The sequence below is a fragment of the Drosophila ficusphila genome, unplaced genomic scaffold (assembly GCF_018152265.1).
Source record: "Drosophila ficusphila isolate 14025-0441.05 unplaced genomic scaffold, ASM1815226v1 contig_791, whole genome shotgun sequence".
Taxonomy (NCBI): domain Eukaryota; kingdom Metazoa; phylum Arthropoda; class Insecta; order Diptera; family Drosophilidae; genus Drosophila; species Drosophila ficusphila.
The window spans coordinates 7,585,439-7,600,711 of NW_025064737.1; the positions used below are offsets into that span (position 1 = coordinate 7,585,439).

A 15,273-nucleotide genomic window follows, 5' to 3' on the forward strand; every position below is an offset into this window, starting at 1 on the left:
CAGTCCAAATAGCAGATGCCGGCAACCAGAGCAAATGAAGGAGAAGAATTTAAAAAGGCAAAACAAATCCGCACCCCAAGAAGGCGGAGGAAGGCGCGACACGTTGCGACTACATAAAACACCCGTCGAACAAGCCGGGACCCCAAACCGCAGATGGCGACTGGTACCAGCATTCGGTGGTGGAAGCTACACAGAAAGAAAAAGGTACAGGTTAAACAAAAATAATAGCTTAATAATAGTATACAAGAAAGTTATGCTTGATTTAAAAAAAAATATTATGTTTTCTACAAATGCTCAATAGTTTTGGTTAAAATAATTGGAGACTTGTTATATGATTTAATTTAGCGCGTTTCTTTTAAATAGATGGATAGGTAGGAAATTAATATTTGATATTACCTATAAAATTTAATATTTTATTATGCTTCAGTGCTTAATTTGCTTTAATGTATACTGTTACTTTATGACTTTAACATGTAAAGTAACCTTTAAAATGTTATATTTTATTACACATTAGAAATCTGTTTTGTATTGTAAACATTAATGACTTCAAATACTTGCAAAGGCATCGGAAAAAGAAGAGAGAAAATGTTTGGTTAAATAAAACTGTTTTTTTTTCAGTGTCGGAAGCTGCCAGGGGTCATAGCATTGTCGGATGTCGGAACAAGCGATGAATGGCCGAGTGAATGAGTTTTTCCTCCTTTTGTTCGATTTGGCTGCTCGTAAAGGGCTTTATTCCATTCAAGGGTGGATGCTGGATGCGGATGGGGATGCGATTGAGGATGAGGAGGAGGATGAGAAGGATGCGGATCCCTTCGCCGTCGCACGCACATCGCAATTGAGCCGTAAATCCTTTACGGTCTTAGCGCCGTTGTTTCACGGCGACTACGTTGCGCTTTTGTGGCCCGGCTTTATTTTCTTTTTCCGCCGCAAATGCCTAGCATACTTTTGTGCGCCAAACTCAAATTAACTGCCGCACTGAGGCATTGAAAATTCTTGTAATTGTTCGGATTGAAACAAGCGGAAAGCGTAAATTGCTGGCGCATTGTGGCGGAGATTGGGATTCTGCTGACTTGGATTGCGGTTTGCGGCTAAGCAGAAGGAATCTCTGAAAGATATATACACACTGACACACACGCACGTCCAAAAATTGGTCCACCTTTCGGTTCGGTTGTGGTTGAATCTGTTTCTGAGCCCGAGGCATCCTCCCCCAAATAAGAAAGAAGAAACTTTTTGCCCAGACTCTGGCTAGCTGTTCGTGACTCAGGCCAAAGTTGCTAATGGAAATTGCAAACATAAAATCATTTTCCACACAAATTTCTGGCCCCAGGGCACGCACACAATTCCCCCAGTTTGCCATCCAAGTTCCTTCGTTTTTTTTTGGGTTGGGAAATCCACAAACTCCCCGAACAGGGAGATTGATGCACAAGTTTCCTTTCCGAAATTGGCACGAAACCAGGTGTACACACAATGTGGCTCGATTTTTATCGGACTGGAAGGTCCTTTGTCGGCCGCATTAGCTAATTAATTGCATTAATCGTTAATAGATCGGATGACCTGCCAGTTTCCATTAAAAGACTGTATTTTCATGGTTAACAATTATATTTCAATAGTACATGTTTGTTCTGTGTTTTGTTTGTTTCTGTTGGGTGTTTTTGTGTGTGTTTGGGTGTGTGTATGGCTGTGTCGCTCTGTAATAATGCATTATCTTTCCTCTATAGCACTTGCCAATATCTGTATGCTTTAATGTACGCTCGGTTATATTTTCTGCTCGTTCAATTCATTATTCATAACATTTCCCATAGCCAGAAGCAGGCAACTGCCATTTTGAATTCTCGTTCAATGCAGTTCAAATACGTTTATAGATTCATAGACCGGTGTGCGAGTTTTCTATTTGTATTTTACCCTTGTTGAATAATTCCAGAAAATGACCAAATCAGAAGCAAATGTCAATGCCAGCAAAAGTTGTGTTTGTTTTAGCTCTTAATTTTGCTGACTTATGGCTCGAATTTTCTAGAAAATTCACACACATCGAACCGAACTTGAGGGCTGTTTGTTTTTTGAGGCAGTTCCTGCTTGTTTTTCCTACTGTTTACGTTTGATTATAGAGGAGATTTCTGGCATGCCTTGAAAATATGCTCTAGCTATGATAAGTCATCGAACATCGATTCGCTTCTTTTTGATATGCATAGCACTTAGTTTGCTTAGTTTTTTTTCGGGGATAGTTGAACGGTGTGATATTCAGATACAAACATAATTATGTTTAGAATATAGATGGATAGACTTGGAAATTGAACAGCAACGTTACAGAACTGGGATTTTGGATACTTGGTAAAATTTTAGATTCGCTTCTGGTTTTGCTTTTGCTTACTTATCTGTTATCATAATTTCCATTGTTTATCGTTATAATTATTGTTGGATATGTAACACAAACGTCTATAACATTAGCCGAAACAAGTTGCAAAGACCTTCGTAATAATTTAGTTCTGTACTATATAAGTATGTACTTGAAACGCTTCCACTTTTACTCTGACTCTGACCAAAAAAGACATTCGAAAGTAACAACATGCCTTATATACAATACGAAACTGAACTGTGGTGGCATTAACTTTGCGGGCTTCACTTACAAACTCATTTTATTTTGCCTAGGGTATACAATTAAATTTTCTAAAACGTTCTTCACACGCACAACACATAGAAACTGTCGGAGAGTCACATCTCATATGAAAAAATATCAAATTATTTTTCTGTGCTACTGGTTTTTTGTTGCCAAGGTAAAATCCCTATATCATTTAGTAAATATCTGATATTAAAAATTAGTTTGTTCATTAATTATCCATAGCGCACAGTTATTGCGTTTAATTCATAATTCATATAATGCTATTGAACATTCAACACTTGTAATACGCAGAGTATAACCATTCAATTAACTGCTATCGTGTTTTATAATTCATTTTATAAATGTATATTCATATACTTTATCATACATCTCTTCTTATATTTTCGTATTTATATGCTTGTAACACATTTAGTTTATGCGTTCCATTTGCTCTTATTTGTTTAGTAAGTTATTACACATTGCCGGCACTGCTAGATTTCCTTCAGGCTACTTTCTATTGACCTTCGATCCCGTCCTTTAACTACATTATGTGATGGTTATTTATTACTTAGCTGTATGTATATATATATATATTTAATTGTAAACCAAAATTGGAAGATTCATATACATGTTGCGCTCTACCAAACTTTGGTTAAAACTGTTCAAATCTATTGAAATCTTGAATGCCTGAAATTTTTTGTGTATTAACCAAACTTTGGTTAAAACTGTTCAAATCTATTGAAATCTTGAATGCCTGAAATTTTTTGTGTATTGTTTATTTGACATCTATCTACATCCAGCCTGAAAGCCATGTAAAAATTAAACACTTTTAGCCAATGAAATAGATTAAAGTTGATTTTCAAAAAGTGAATTTTTTATGATATTTTCTGCTTTACATGACCTCAGGGCTTGGCGTTGTTGTTTTTTAGATGATTGTTTCAAAGGAAACTTAAGTAAATATTGCTCTTTGGGGGTTGCATTATATTTATATACGTTTGGTTACTTGTATTTAAAATTCTATTGTTAGCTACTTAAATAAACATTCTATTTATAATATGTTACATAATGATATATATGTACTTTATTGACTATATTAATTGTTCTGGTTTTCTTCTGCTTTGCTCTTCATATATAAATATGTAGTTTGCTTTAACATTTTTCTTGACCACTTCCTGTCCTTCGTTTTAATTGATACTTTTGATGGGAGATTTTTTCATGAGTTTATTCATATTATAGTTAAGAGTATTTCTACAGTTTTGTAAATTTGTAGAACTATGTTTATATTTTAGGTATAAGTATAATAAAAAAAGGAAAACTTATAAAAATCTAAGAAAAAAGAATATTTAATATAACACAGCAATTCACAAAAACAGACAACATTTTTGATTTGCTAGGGAAAATAACTTAGTTTTAATTAAATGAATATACTAAAACAAGTTATTCTATAAACCTAATAACATAATTTGAACTTTATTAAAATCAGTGCATTTCTGTAAATGTATCTCGAATATTTATCCAGACTGCGATCAAACTAATTGCTTTTGTAGTTCATAAGATATTCAAATTTGATCGGGGTTCGCAAAAGCCGCTTTACTGATATGTTCACGGATACAAAAAGTCTGTGATATACTCGTAATTAACTTTAATTGCTGACTAAATACGTCTGAAAAATGTACATAAATATTCTGACATCCATATGTATATAAAAGATCAATTTACTTATCGATATGGTGGATCCTAAGCTCCAGCTAAAAGGTGTATAATATAGGGGCAGTAAACTGCCCTAAAAGTGGTGCAGTCGAAACGAATAAAAAATACAGTACTTTATGCATACAATAATCGTTAGTTTATACGTTTATATCTTTAGGTTTATCTTTATCTTATAGACAAGGTACACACATTTATGCTATGCTATCGAAGATCTACTATGGCGGCGAACTCCTGATCGGAGACACCCGTGTGCTCATAGAGTCAACAAGCAAATAATAATTGATTGGTAGGTAAATATGAAACTTGAATTTGAATCTCAAATTGATTTCTGTTTCCGTTGGTTGTATAACTTATGTACACTTCATGTACGGCCTAAAAGTAGGTGTGTATGTTACCGATATGATACGATATATGTATAGACTAGTAGCAATAAGTAATATCACTTTTGGTAATTTTAACAGGCGAGCCATCGAGACTCTGATATGTATCGTTACCTTGGTTGTGTCTTATGTTAACAAACGTTCAACTGAATACTTTTTTTCAAACCGGAAACAATATAGCCAGGCTGGCCGGGAACCCACTTTCGACCCGAATCCGCCACAATGATACCCGAAAGAGTTCCTCTGGTTCAGTGGGCGTGGGAGGGTTTCGATTTGTGCAACTTGTGATATGTCTGCGATATGGATGCCACTGCCTTTAAATCGGCGGCACTCGGGCGAAAGTGGTCCTCCGGTCAGCTCAACCGCTTAATACTAGCTTGTATATAGATATATATGCGTGTATATAATATCTGATACATATTTGTATGTGTATATTTGATATGGCGGGAGTCCGAGCCCTCCCCTTACCGACTAACTATCCCTAGGCTTTGGTTTCTCTAGCTTCACTGACTGATAGACACGAAAACGGCTGCATGAGTACTGAGTATAGGGCATAGGCGATCCGATCGGACCGCACTATATATAGCTGCTATATGCTGATGCATATATGCGTTGTGTGAGCGATGGGAGTTTCGTAGGCCTTTGGTACTTTTTGGTTTTTCGTGGGTGCAGGAAGGAATTTTACCTTAACTTTGTAAATTCATAAATAAATATTGGACGTGTTATTGTTATACTATTGCCAAAGTTCAATTTAACGAATTTTTCTCTCTTTAATTTTCATTATTTCTTCCAAACATGATAAAAATATTTTTTAATTCTTATTTCTTGTGTGAATGGAAACTTTTTCAATCAATTTCTCCGACTAAAGTTTTGTATATATCCTCTTTCGCACCCAAGAAAACCCAAAAAGGACATCCCCATCGCTGCTTTTAGTTGGTGGCTTTTAACATTCGTGTATGATACAAAATTGGTGCGGTGCAAGGCATTAACTAGCTGCTGTATTAACTATCTGCATGTTATGCTCGTTATAGTGTACGTACCACTTGCCTAAATGACTATGCTAAATATATGTATATGTGTTTTGTGTCGAGTTTCTTAGTGGCTTCAACAGAGAACGATTGCTGCACACGGATGTGTGTGCAAAAGAACACGTTTTAAGACTAGAGGCTTCTGTTTTGTTCTGCACTCCGAACATGGGCAACAGTTTAAAATCCTTGCCTAAAGGGATTCGCCGGTCCAGCAGGACCTCTGCTCTGTGGCTGCTGTTGTTGTTGCTGCTGCTGCTGCTGGAAGGGATTCGCCACGCGGGGTTGTCCTTGGGGAGCGTAGCTCCCGCCCTGTTCCTGGTAGCCCGGCTGGTAGCCCTGATCCTGCTGGTATCCTTGCTGGTATCCCTGCTGCTGCTGGTAGTCGTACTGCTGGTCATCCAGATTGGTCTCCTGCTCCTGCTGATACTGCTGCCCGTACTCCAGGTGGTTCTTCACCCCACCCTCCACGGGTTTCTGGTCGTGCATCACGTAGGTCTGGTACTCCTTGTTCGGCGGGTCCTGCATCAGGATATTAGCCTCATTCTCGAAGGGCTTGAAGTCGTAGATGTTGCGCAGCTTTCGCAGCACGGGCACGTATGCCAAATTCGAGAAGGCAATCAAGAAGTTGAGTGCTGTGAAGCCAATGGCCTCCACCACTCCGCCGGCTATAATGGGACCCACGGCATAGGCGATCGAATAGGATATATCCGCAATGGCGTAGATACTTCCATAGACAGATACATAACGCACATCCACCAGATAACCCAAGGTTGGCAGTAGAGCGGTGTCGATCAGCGCAATTCCGAAGCAGATCACACAAATGGGCAGCATGAGCATCTTGTAGCCACTGCAGAAGGGAATGAGGAAGCAGGAGAAGCCCTCCAGCGCCAATCCTCCGGCGGCCATTAGCCACTGGTGCTGCGGATACTTCCTTGCCATCTTCACCGTTATGACCACGCCCAGTACATGCGGAAAGAAGGCGGGCAGCCAGACCATTCCGATCTTCCAATTGTCCGTGGTCATGTTGTCCTCCATCCACAGCGAGATGGTGGGCTCCAGGAAGGCCAGCGCCACATTGGACATGGTCAAGGCTCCGGCACAAACGGCGATGTAGGGATCCATGAGGAGGCGCCAGATGGGGATGACCTGATCTTGAACCTCCTTGCTCTGCTTGATCGCCTCCTTCACCGGCTTCATCACGAGCAGAAGCATCAATCCGTCCACCAGGCAGACCAGAGCCAGGATCAAAAAGGGAACCTCCTTGCCGGCAAACTGATAGAGAGCTCCTCCAAACGGCGGGGCCACCAAGCAACCAAAACTGATGAAGGCCAGCGCAATTCCCAGGGCTTGCGATCTCTCGTTCTCCTCCGTAAACCGATCCGCAATCATGGCCAGTCCGGCGGTGTCCGCAAAGGCGGAACCTGCTCCCTGGAGAGATCGGGCAAAGAACAGGACGCTATAGCTGCTGCCACAAGCGAAAACTGCCGTGGAGAAGAACATAATGGTCAGCCCGATCATCATGGGCAGATCGTAGCCGATCTTGTCGATCAGGCCGCCTGAAAAGGGATTCACCATCAGCTGGACAATGGCCTTCGAGGCGAACAGGATGCCCGTGGCCGAGTCCTGGCCGTGGTGATCATGATGCACGGGTATTATCTTCCCGGTGACATTATCCCGCAAAGGCGGCTGCGTGGGTCCGTCATCGAAGCTGCCGATCTCTCGGAGATAGTCGGGTATGATGGGCACAATCACCATGTAGAGCATGTTGTCCAGCAGCAGGGCTATCGACACGATCACCAGGATGATGCGACGCTGGTTCACCGGCTCCTGGATCTTCTCCCACACGATGTCCTTCACCTCGCGCAACTCGAGGTTGATAACAGGTATTTGGAATGAGGCCATTTTGGTTTGCAACTAATTTATCGCTGAGGTTCAAGAAGTTCTATCCGGGATTCTTCGGTTTATCCTCTTTCTTTTTGTTTTGTACTCTTTTACCTTTTGTGGTCTTAAAGCTTTTATGCTCCGATTTGGAGGCCTGTCATGTTTATAGCCGGAAATTGCTTAGCGCTCGCTGCAAATGTGGCCACTTCCGTTTCCGCTGCGCTAATTGCCCGACTCTTCGACTCTCCGACTTTCTCCACTTTCTTCTTTCGCTTTGAGGTGGTTTATCGTTGCTTTTGGTTAACTGTGGTCTTTCCTGCTGCCTTTGCTGTGTGGTTTTACATGTTTTGGTGTGCTTGTTGTAGTTGGTGGTGTACGAGTTGTTGGCATGCCAGTGAACAACCTTTAACGACACAGAAACAAGATTTCGTTAGTCTTTTGCTCTATTTTATTTTATTTTTTCATTGCTTGATTGTCTCGCTAATGCGATGGAAATTTATAACTTTTTATGAGCTCTCTCTCTCGCACCTTCTCTCTGTCTCTCTCTCACTCACTCTTATCTAGGATTAGTTGGTTAGTTGGGTTTATTTTATGATTGAAATGTTGTTTCTGTGTTGCAAAAGGCTGCCTGCTGGTGAACAGAAATTGTATTGTATTAGGATTAGTTCGTGGCATTTGCATTTGTTCGATTACATGGGATTAAGGATATCTCTTTCGTTAGCTTCTCCTTTTCGAGGGACACACATTTCAATCATAAAACAAATACCGAAAAAGTACGTGTTCGTTCTACTATTAGGTCTTTAAATATTTGTGGGTCCAGGGTGATTACAAGGGCTGAGCAATTATTTTAATTGGATTTGTGTGGGCTTTGAGCTAAAAGTGTGGTTGAAGAGCATGTGAAACGGAGTGTCCTTAGAGCCACGCGGTCGTACTCATCGAAGCTATAATTACAATTATTGCTTTCCGTACGCAAAAAGGTCCCACTCAACACGCAATCAAAGAGGACTTGAAAGTAAAGGGACTAAAGGATCATAAAGGAATTGTTTTGTAGGTAAATATTCAGGTGATTACATTCAGTACAGATTGGTTAGGAATACCTTGCCATTCGCTATTCAATGGTTTATAACACTAAAATATATCTTTATTATAAAATAAATATCTTTTAAGTGCATTTATAAAATGTTTTGCCATTTTTCAGCAGTTACTTTCTGTTGTAAAAAACTTTGTTGGTCATCCAAAGCTGACCTTATATTTTATGGTCAAAAAAACAAACTACCACTCTTAGTTCATTAGGAGTTCGTTGTAATAAAACTTTTCTGAGCTGCGTTAGCTATCAATGCTGATCTAATTTCAACATTTATCTACCTTGTAGCACGTCGAGCAGCCACCCCCGTTTGAGTAAACATGAAAATGCGACGTGTGCAGGGTATAAATATGACCCCCGCCCCAATTTCTGCTGCTACGCCCTGCTCCTCCCCCCTCGAAATTCAGAGCCGCCCCTTATGAGGCTTTGGTGTATGCGAGACGTAACAAAAACATTTCGTTTTATCATTAAATTTTCATGACCACGTCCGTGTATCTGTGCCCCAAACCTCCCCAACAACCTTGGGTTCTGCCCTGATCACCCACCCACTTTCACATGGGTACTCATACATTACGTATATATATGTATATACATATTTATATGTATGGTAACAGCCCCCGAGCTGCCCATGAGTCAATTATGTTTTTGCGAGCGAGCGGGGGCTTTGCTTTTATTTTTCCATCCAGCGACTTTAATTTTTGAGTTCTCTCCATGCATGAGTACTTTCCCCCAACAACAAAAACCAACCGAAGGAGAGCCCGGTGGGTCAGGTGGGTGGCCGCACTTGACCCTGCTGGTGGTGGTGCTGCTGTTCGGCAGGCCTTTATCAACCAGGGGTTGTTCGGTGGGTCGCCGCCTGCAGCTGCTCAAGTCAAGTGCAGAAACGTGTGCCTACATGTTGATTATTACAAGGCCCATTCTAGACGGACCATTCAATGTATCTCACGGATATTTAAAGATATTGTGACAAAATATGTTAAAGGGAAGTGTCTTTAAAGGGGTTACAAATCGATTAGGGTAAATATTGTGTTCGATCTTTTTATATTACTGTTCAAATAGAAAAGTTAAATAATGTTCAGTTTTAAAAGTTTTTCCACGCCATATATATACCTATGTATTTCAGATTAGTTAGAATAACAAATAAATTTGCTTTCAAAACGAACAAAATAGTAATTGTTTTTCATAGTTAACAATAATGCGGAGTTTGTTTATATAATATTATAGGAAGGAAAGATAAGAAGTGTTTGAAAAATATCTATCTATCGTGACAGATTGTGATTTAACTTTTATGCTTTAGTTTGACAGTTGTTGCTAAATGTAATTGTGAATTCCGAAAACAAACAAATTAATCTGTCATGGGAAATATACACTAGTTCAGTAAAAGTTTCCTTTTTCCAATGAATGACCATGACAGGACATTAAAAACTTTTCGAAATGTGTATAAAAATAGCAAAAAATAACGAAGAAGTTTAATGACACTGAATTGACTGCCTTAACTTGTTTTTATGCTCCAGGGGATCATAGGGCACACCTACAAAAGATATTCCTTGTGCATATATGCTTATAAATGAGCTAGCAATTTGTATTTACGCTTTTATAATTTTATTGATTTTTCCGCCCTGTCTGGCAAAGCTCCGTGGACAGCTGACGGATTTCCCAGGCAATGCATAAACATTTATACAAAATTCGGTTTGGGTTTCGGTTTCGTTTCGCCCTGGCCTTCTATTCATCGTCTCACTCCTGCTGGCTAAATTTCCTTTTCATCTTTCATCTGGGGTCGAGTGCCAACTTCCGACTGCCTCAATTAGCCGACCGAGCGTTCATATTTTATGCAGCTTCCGCCGCAGTAAATTATGACAGCCCGTGTGTTTTCCTTGGCGAAATGTAGTTTCTACTTTGTTGCCCATTAATAATGCGCTACCTGTGGGGCTTCAGCTGCGGCCTGTGATGTCCTGAAATATTCAGGAAGACTTTAAGATGCGCGGCCAAGTCATCTAGGCAAACAAAATTTAATCCTCTGTCAGACAACAAAGAGCGAAATGGGATTCTGGGCCAGCAATTGAAGGAGCAGCTCTTCCCAAACAGCCAGGACTTAAAGCCTCTTCGATGGCAGGATGATCGCCGACTTTTGCCACCCGCCGTAACCCTGGGAACATCCGCAGCCTGCTGCTCCTGTCGTCCTGTCGTTTTTCACAGCGGCAAAGGATATGTTCCAGCCAGCCTTCCGAGAAAGGGGAATGAAATTACATTCGCTTTTTTAGCTCTGCGGGGGCGTGGACTTCTGGGTGTGCCCGCGTCTGTCTGACGAGGTAATCAGCGTAAAATACAATTTCATTCCGGCTCTCCTGAAGGGTAAGACATAAAAAATACAATATCGTCGGGGGCTGTTTGCATTTGCAATGAGATGGCAGCCAGAAAAAAAAATAAAACACGTAACCATGAGCTTTGGCGCTTTGACGCTTTGCCATTGCCCGGGAAACGAAAGCAATACCATTAAAATTAATAATCTTGAATATATATTTTCTTTCCTTTTGCCGGATTTTTAAGTGGGTGGCCTGGGCGGCAGTCTTAAATAAACAGCAAATAAAATATATCATAATATTTATGGTAAGCCGCATTTCGCACGCAAACACTTGACAAAAGGCAGCGGAAAATCCTCACAAGTGTTCGTACCGCAATATAGATTCAGATACACACACCACCAGCGAAGAACAGGGCTTGTAAAACTCCCCGCAAGTGGTGTAAGCTGCTTTGTTCAAGTGCCACGAAGGGTTGAATCAGGAGTTTGGGGTGCAAGGGGTCAGCAATTCAACAGTGTGATAGCAGAGTTTACAAATCCCCTTCCCAAAACTGCCTGTAATTCGATGTGCTTGCTGAGGCGTTAGCCGGGTTCCCTAACTCTATTCGCAAACCGTCTCTAATGAACTGTGGCCAACTAATGAGCCTCACCTTGGCCACTCTTGATCGATTAACTTGGCGGCGTCGCCAGCTTTACCTTAACCCTCTTCCGACTGCCAAGTGTTTTCTCGTTGACATTTCTGTTTCAAGTTTAATTGTCTTGTCGCTGTTCTTGTCTTGTCTCCAATCGATTTTACTGGGTTAGCTTAGTCCGCTTACTTGGTCGTCGGAGCGCTTTTTAATTGCCAAAGTTTTGGGCAAAGGAAAATGTCATTTTTGGGCCACGAGATCCTTTTTGCTTTTAACCGAAACGTGTAAGCAACCCTCTTTTTGGGTGACCCTTGTTTTTTATTGCTCTTTTCGTTGTTTTGGCTGATGTGCTTTTATCAACTCCCAGAGGACCCGCAGCCACTTAGCCCGAGGATCTGTTTCAAACTCGAGTCTCCAGCATTAAAATAAAGGAGCACACACAAAAGGCGCCATTTTGGCGTTACTGATGGTACCACGGGGCGTATGAGCGGCCCCTTTAGTAGAGCTGCCTATAAATCAAAACATTAAATGGGCGTGGCCCCTCAGGGGGAGTGAGTGCCAAATGGTTTTTCCCCCTCTACGCTTTCGTGTGGGTGTGCGTGTCTAATGTCCGTCTTTTCGCACACATGTGCAGTTTCCAGGCAACATCCCTTTTGGTCAACCGAATGCGTTGGATTACAAATTGATTTGCACATAAATTACTGGGACTTGTTTTAGTTATTGCCTTTTTTCTCAGAGCGAAAGTAATTTACCTTTGTGCCTCCCATTCAGCAGTTCATGTTTCATGTGGTTTTATACACAGAAAAGAAAAATTATAATAAACTAGCAAGAAACGTTTATTGTGCTTGAGAGTTGGCATAAAAGCGTTTCGTTAAATGGATTTCCATCTATGAAACACTTATGAGACTTAAGCTTTAATTTAAACCAGTTTGTAAGAGAAATAAAATATAGAACTAGTTTCAAGAGTTCATTAGTTCAACAAAACTTTGATTATAGGGCACACTTTATAGTTAAGAATAATAATTGAAACTGTAATATTATAGAAGACGGTTTTTAGTTTTAATTGGAGCAAAGAAAACTTTCAAGCTAGCAGTTTTTGATACATTGCTAACACGTTAAAGTGCATTTCTTGAGGTTTTTCAGTTACACTATATTGTAGTGATCAAATTTGAAAGAGAGAAATATGTTTAAGCTTAATACCTAGTATATGGTAAGCTAACAGGCTTACTATCAACTTTTCTTTCTGTGTAGTTTTGATTAATGGCATCGATAGCCAGTCTGTCCTGGCAAATTGCTAATTTCCAGAATCGAAGCAAGGGCCTAAAATGTAACCATTTGTAGCTTGGCAAATGCGGAGCAATCAACAACACCATCAGCGACCGGTTTACGACTTTTGATGTCGCTACTCCGGCTGAGTTCGAGGTCCAGATCCTGTTCCTGCTACTTTCTCCGCCTTCCTCCACTTTCCCCATCCCCCTCTAGCCCTTCCCCCATCCGATTCTGATGGCTCAATGTTGGCAACCCTCGAGAAGTCCGGGTTCGTTCTTATCAGACAGCATCAAGACAAATGCGTTACTTGTTTCTCGTTTAGCTTATTACGAGCTACCTTCCTGCCAGCCTTTGTTTCTGGCACTTCCATCCCCTCGGGCTGCGGTAGATGGGTCTAAAAAATAAAGGGGGATTGGGCCTGTAGTTCCTCGGTGGTTTTGGGCGGTGGTGGTGGTCGTGGTGGTGGTGCGCCCCCTTTTGTTTTGACACGAAACCGCTATGAACACATCAGCGTTACAAACGCGTCTACAAGGCAAACAATCTAATGACGACGGCGTCCTCTTGTTTGTGTTTGTGTGTGAAATTTATATTTATTGCCTTCATTATGCAGCAGCCGCAGCACCAGAGAAAATTGCTTTGCTCCGGCAGGTGGCTTGGCATGGTGGCACTTTCTTTGGGCCTTGGCAGTGGGCTGGCTGCCTGGTCGCTACTTTGATGAACTCCAACCAGACCACGAGTAGACCATCCGACCACCAGACCATCTTCGCTTCCCGACAAGACGAGGCATGTAATGGTTTAATGGGACGACAGACTCAAATTTGATTAGTAGACGCAATCTAATAAAGGCATTTGTTTGGGGTTCTCGGCTAATTGATTGTCAATTGATGGCTAAGAAAAGTAATAAAACATCGTAAAGTAGTGGAATTTACACCCTATTCGCTGATGAAGCTTTCTTAAGATAAGAACACTAAAAACTTCTTAATATTTTGTGTTAAATAATACTAGGAATATACAGTTCGTAAATTATTTTTTTTTTTTGGAAATAATTGTTGAAAACTTCCTACTCAACTTACTTGCAGTTGTGTAGTTTGTAAATGTTTCATAAAATGTTTAAAAAGATTATTGAAAGGCTTATGTGAATTTTAACTTTGAAAAGTAAGTAGATAATTTTTGTTTTAAAGTTATCTGTAGAAGAGCCCAGAGTAAATTTAAAACCAAGTTCAAATAAGGGTTTTGTGAATTGTAAAATGAATATTTTGAGATTTCCGAGTTTCTTAAAAAGTTCGAGTTTATATATTTTTAGTGTTTAGTTAACCCTCATCACATTATTTATAAATTTGTTTTTGTTGTATAAGCTCAGGGAAGAGCTAACGTTTAATGCATGTCAAAGTTTTATTTATTAGTACTTATAAATTATTTGAACACTACAAGAGGTTTAGCTTTGTTAACTAAGAATAAATAACTATCTTCGTTGGATTTGGCTTTGTATATTAAGAAAATAAATCGACACAATGAAACCCTATATTTTGATGTCCACGTAGTTTTCTACAAAATACGTATCAACTCTTTTAACCAAAAGATTCTCTCACGAAAAAGGAACCAAGTGTCCAGTGAATTACATAAGAAGCGCTCAAGTTTTGAGCTTGGGCGGTAGGCATTCGAACGGTAACTGTTCCATTCCGTTTCGTTTCCCATTCGTGCACGGAGGTCCATTGAGTGAAATGAAACCTACGAACCTACGAGTTTGGTTTGGTTTTCTTTTTTGGGGCCATAAATAAAATGTGTCTACCCTGTGAAATGTGGCAAGTGTCGAGCTCACGACCACACACCATACCCGTGAACATGTATATACACATACACAAGGTGCATGTATATATAAATACACTCGTGTGTGCCAAAGGACAACGCTTATGATGAGCGGGAGTCCTTTGAGGACGAGGACGAACCACTTGCCAGGGGCCCTGTGCTCTAGTGTTTGCGGGCTAGTATGTTGTTTAATTTTAATTATGTGCCTTTCTCGGCGATGCCACGTTATGCAAGCATTGCAAGTGCACCACCAGCAACCAGCAATGTGCAACGTGCAACACGCAATTTACTGTTTGCTAACTGCTACTTGCAACTTGCAACTCACCTGTGTCGCTTGGTGTGATGTTACTCAGGCGATGGGTGAGGAATCCGCGCAGATTGGAGACGACACGCTGCGGCGAGTTGGGTCCGCTGCCAATGGAGAAGCTACGCAATTTCGAGAACAGGGCGGCGGACTCCGCGCCACTGCCCGCGGCGCTGGTGTTGGGCTCGTTGGACGCCACGTTCGCTCCGGATCCTTGGTTCCTGCGGATCCCCAATCTACCGCTAGTGGGCTCGCTTACGCGTTATGTAAAAGCGCGCGCCAATCGA

General features: G+C 40.9%; 2 protein-coding genes across 2 annotated transcripts in view; both read right to left on the minus strand.

Moving 5' to 3' along the window:
- LOC108087886 (choline O-acetyltransferase) overlaps positions 1-15,273 on the minus strand; it is a 28,970-nt gene that overhangs the window by 13,286 nt on the left and 411 nt on the right. The window contains exon 2 of the mRNA XM_017185464.2: positions 15,008-15,250. Coding sequence (XP_017040953.1) covers positions 15,008-15,250 — 243 coding nt within the window. The remainder of the gene's footprint in view (positions 1-15,007; positions 15,251-15,273) is intronic.
- Positions 1,581-15,117, minus strand: LOC108087932 (vesicular acetylcholine transporter). Its single transcript, XM_017185520.2, has 2 exons — positions 15,008-15,117; positions 1,581-7,998 (listed from the first exon to the last, which is right to left on the minus strand). The coding sequence occupies exon 2, from the start codon at positions 7,614-7,616 to the stop codon at positions 5,892-5,894; it is 1,725 nt and encodes a 574-aa protein (XP_017041009.1). The 5' UTR covers positions 7,617-7,998; positions 15,008-15,117; the 3' UTR covers positions 1,581-5,891.

What these genes read in the sequence shown, in the direction of transcription:
- LOC108087932 (XM_017185520.2), bottom strand. Translation starts at nt 7,616, where the DNA reads ATGGCCTCATTCCAAATACCTGTTATCAACCTCGAGTTGCGCGAGGTG.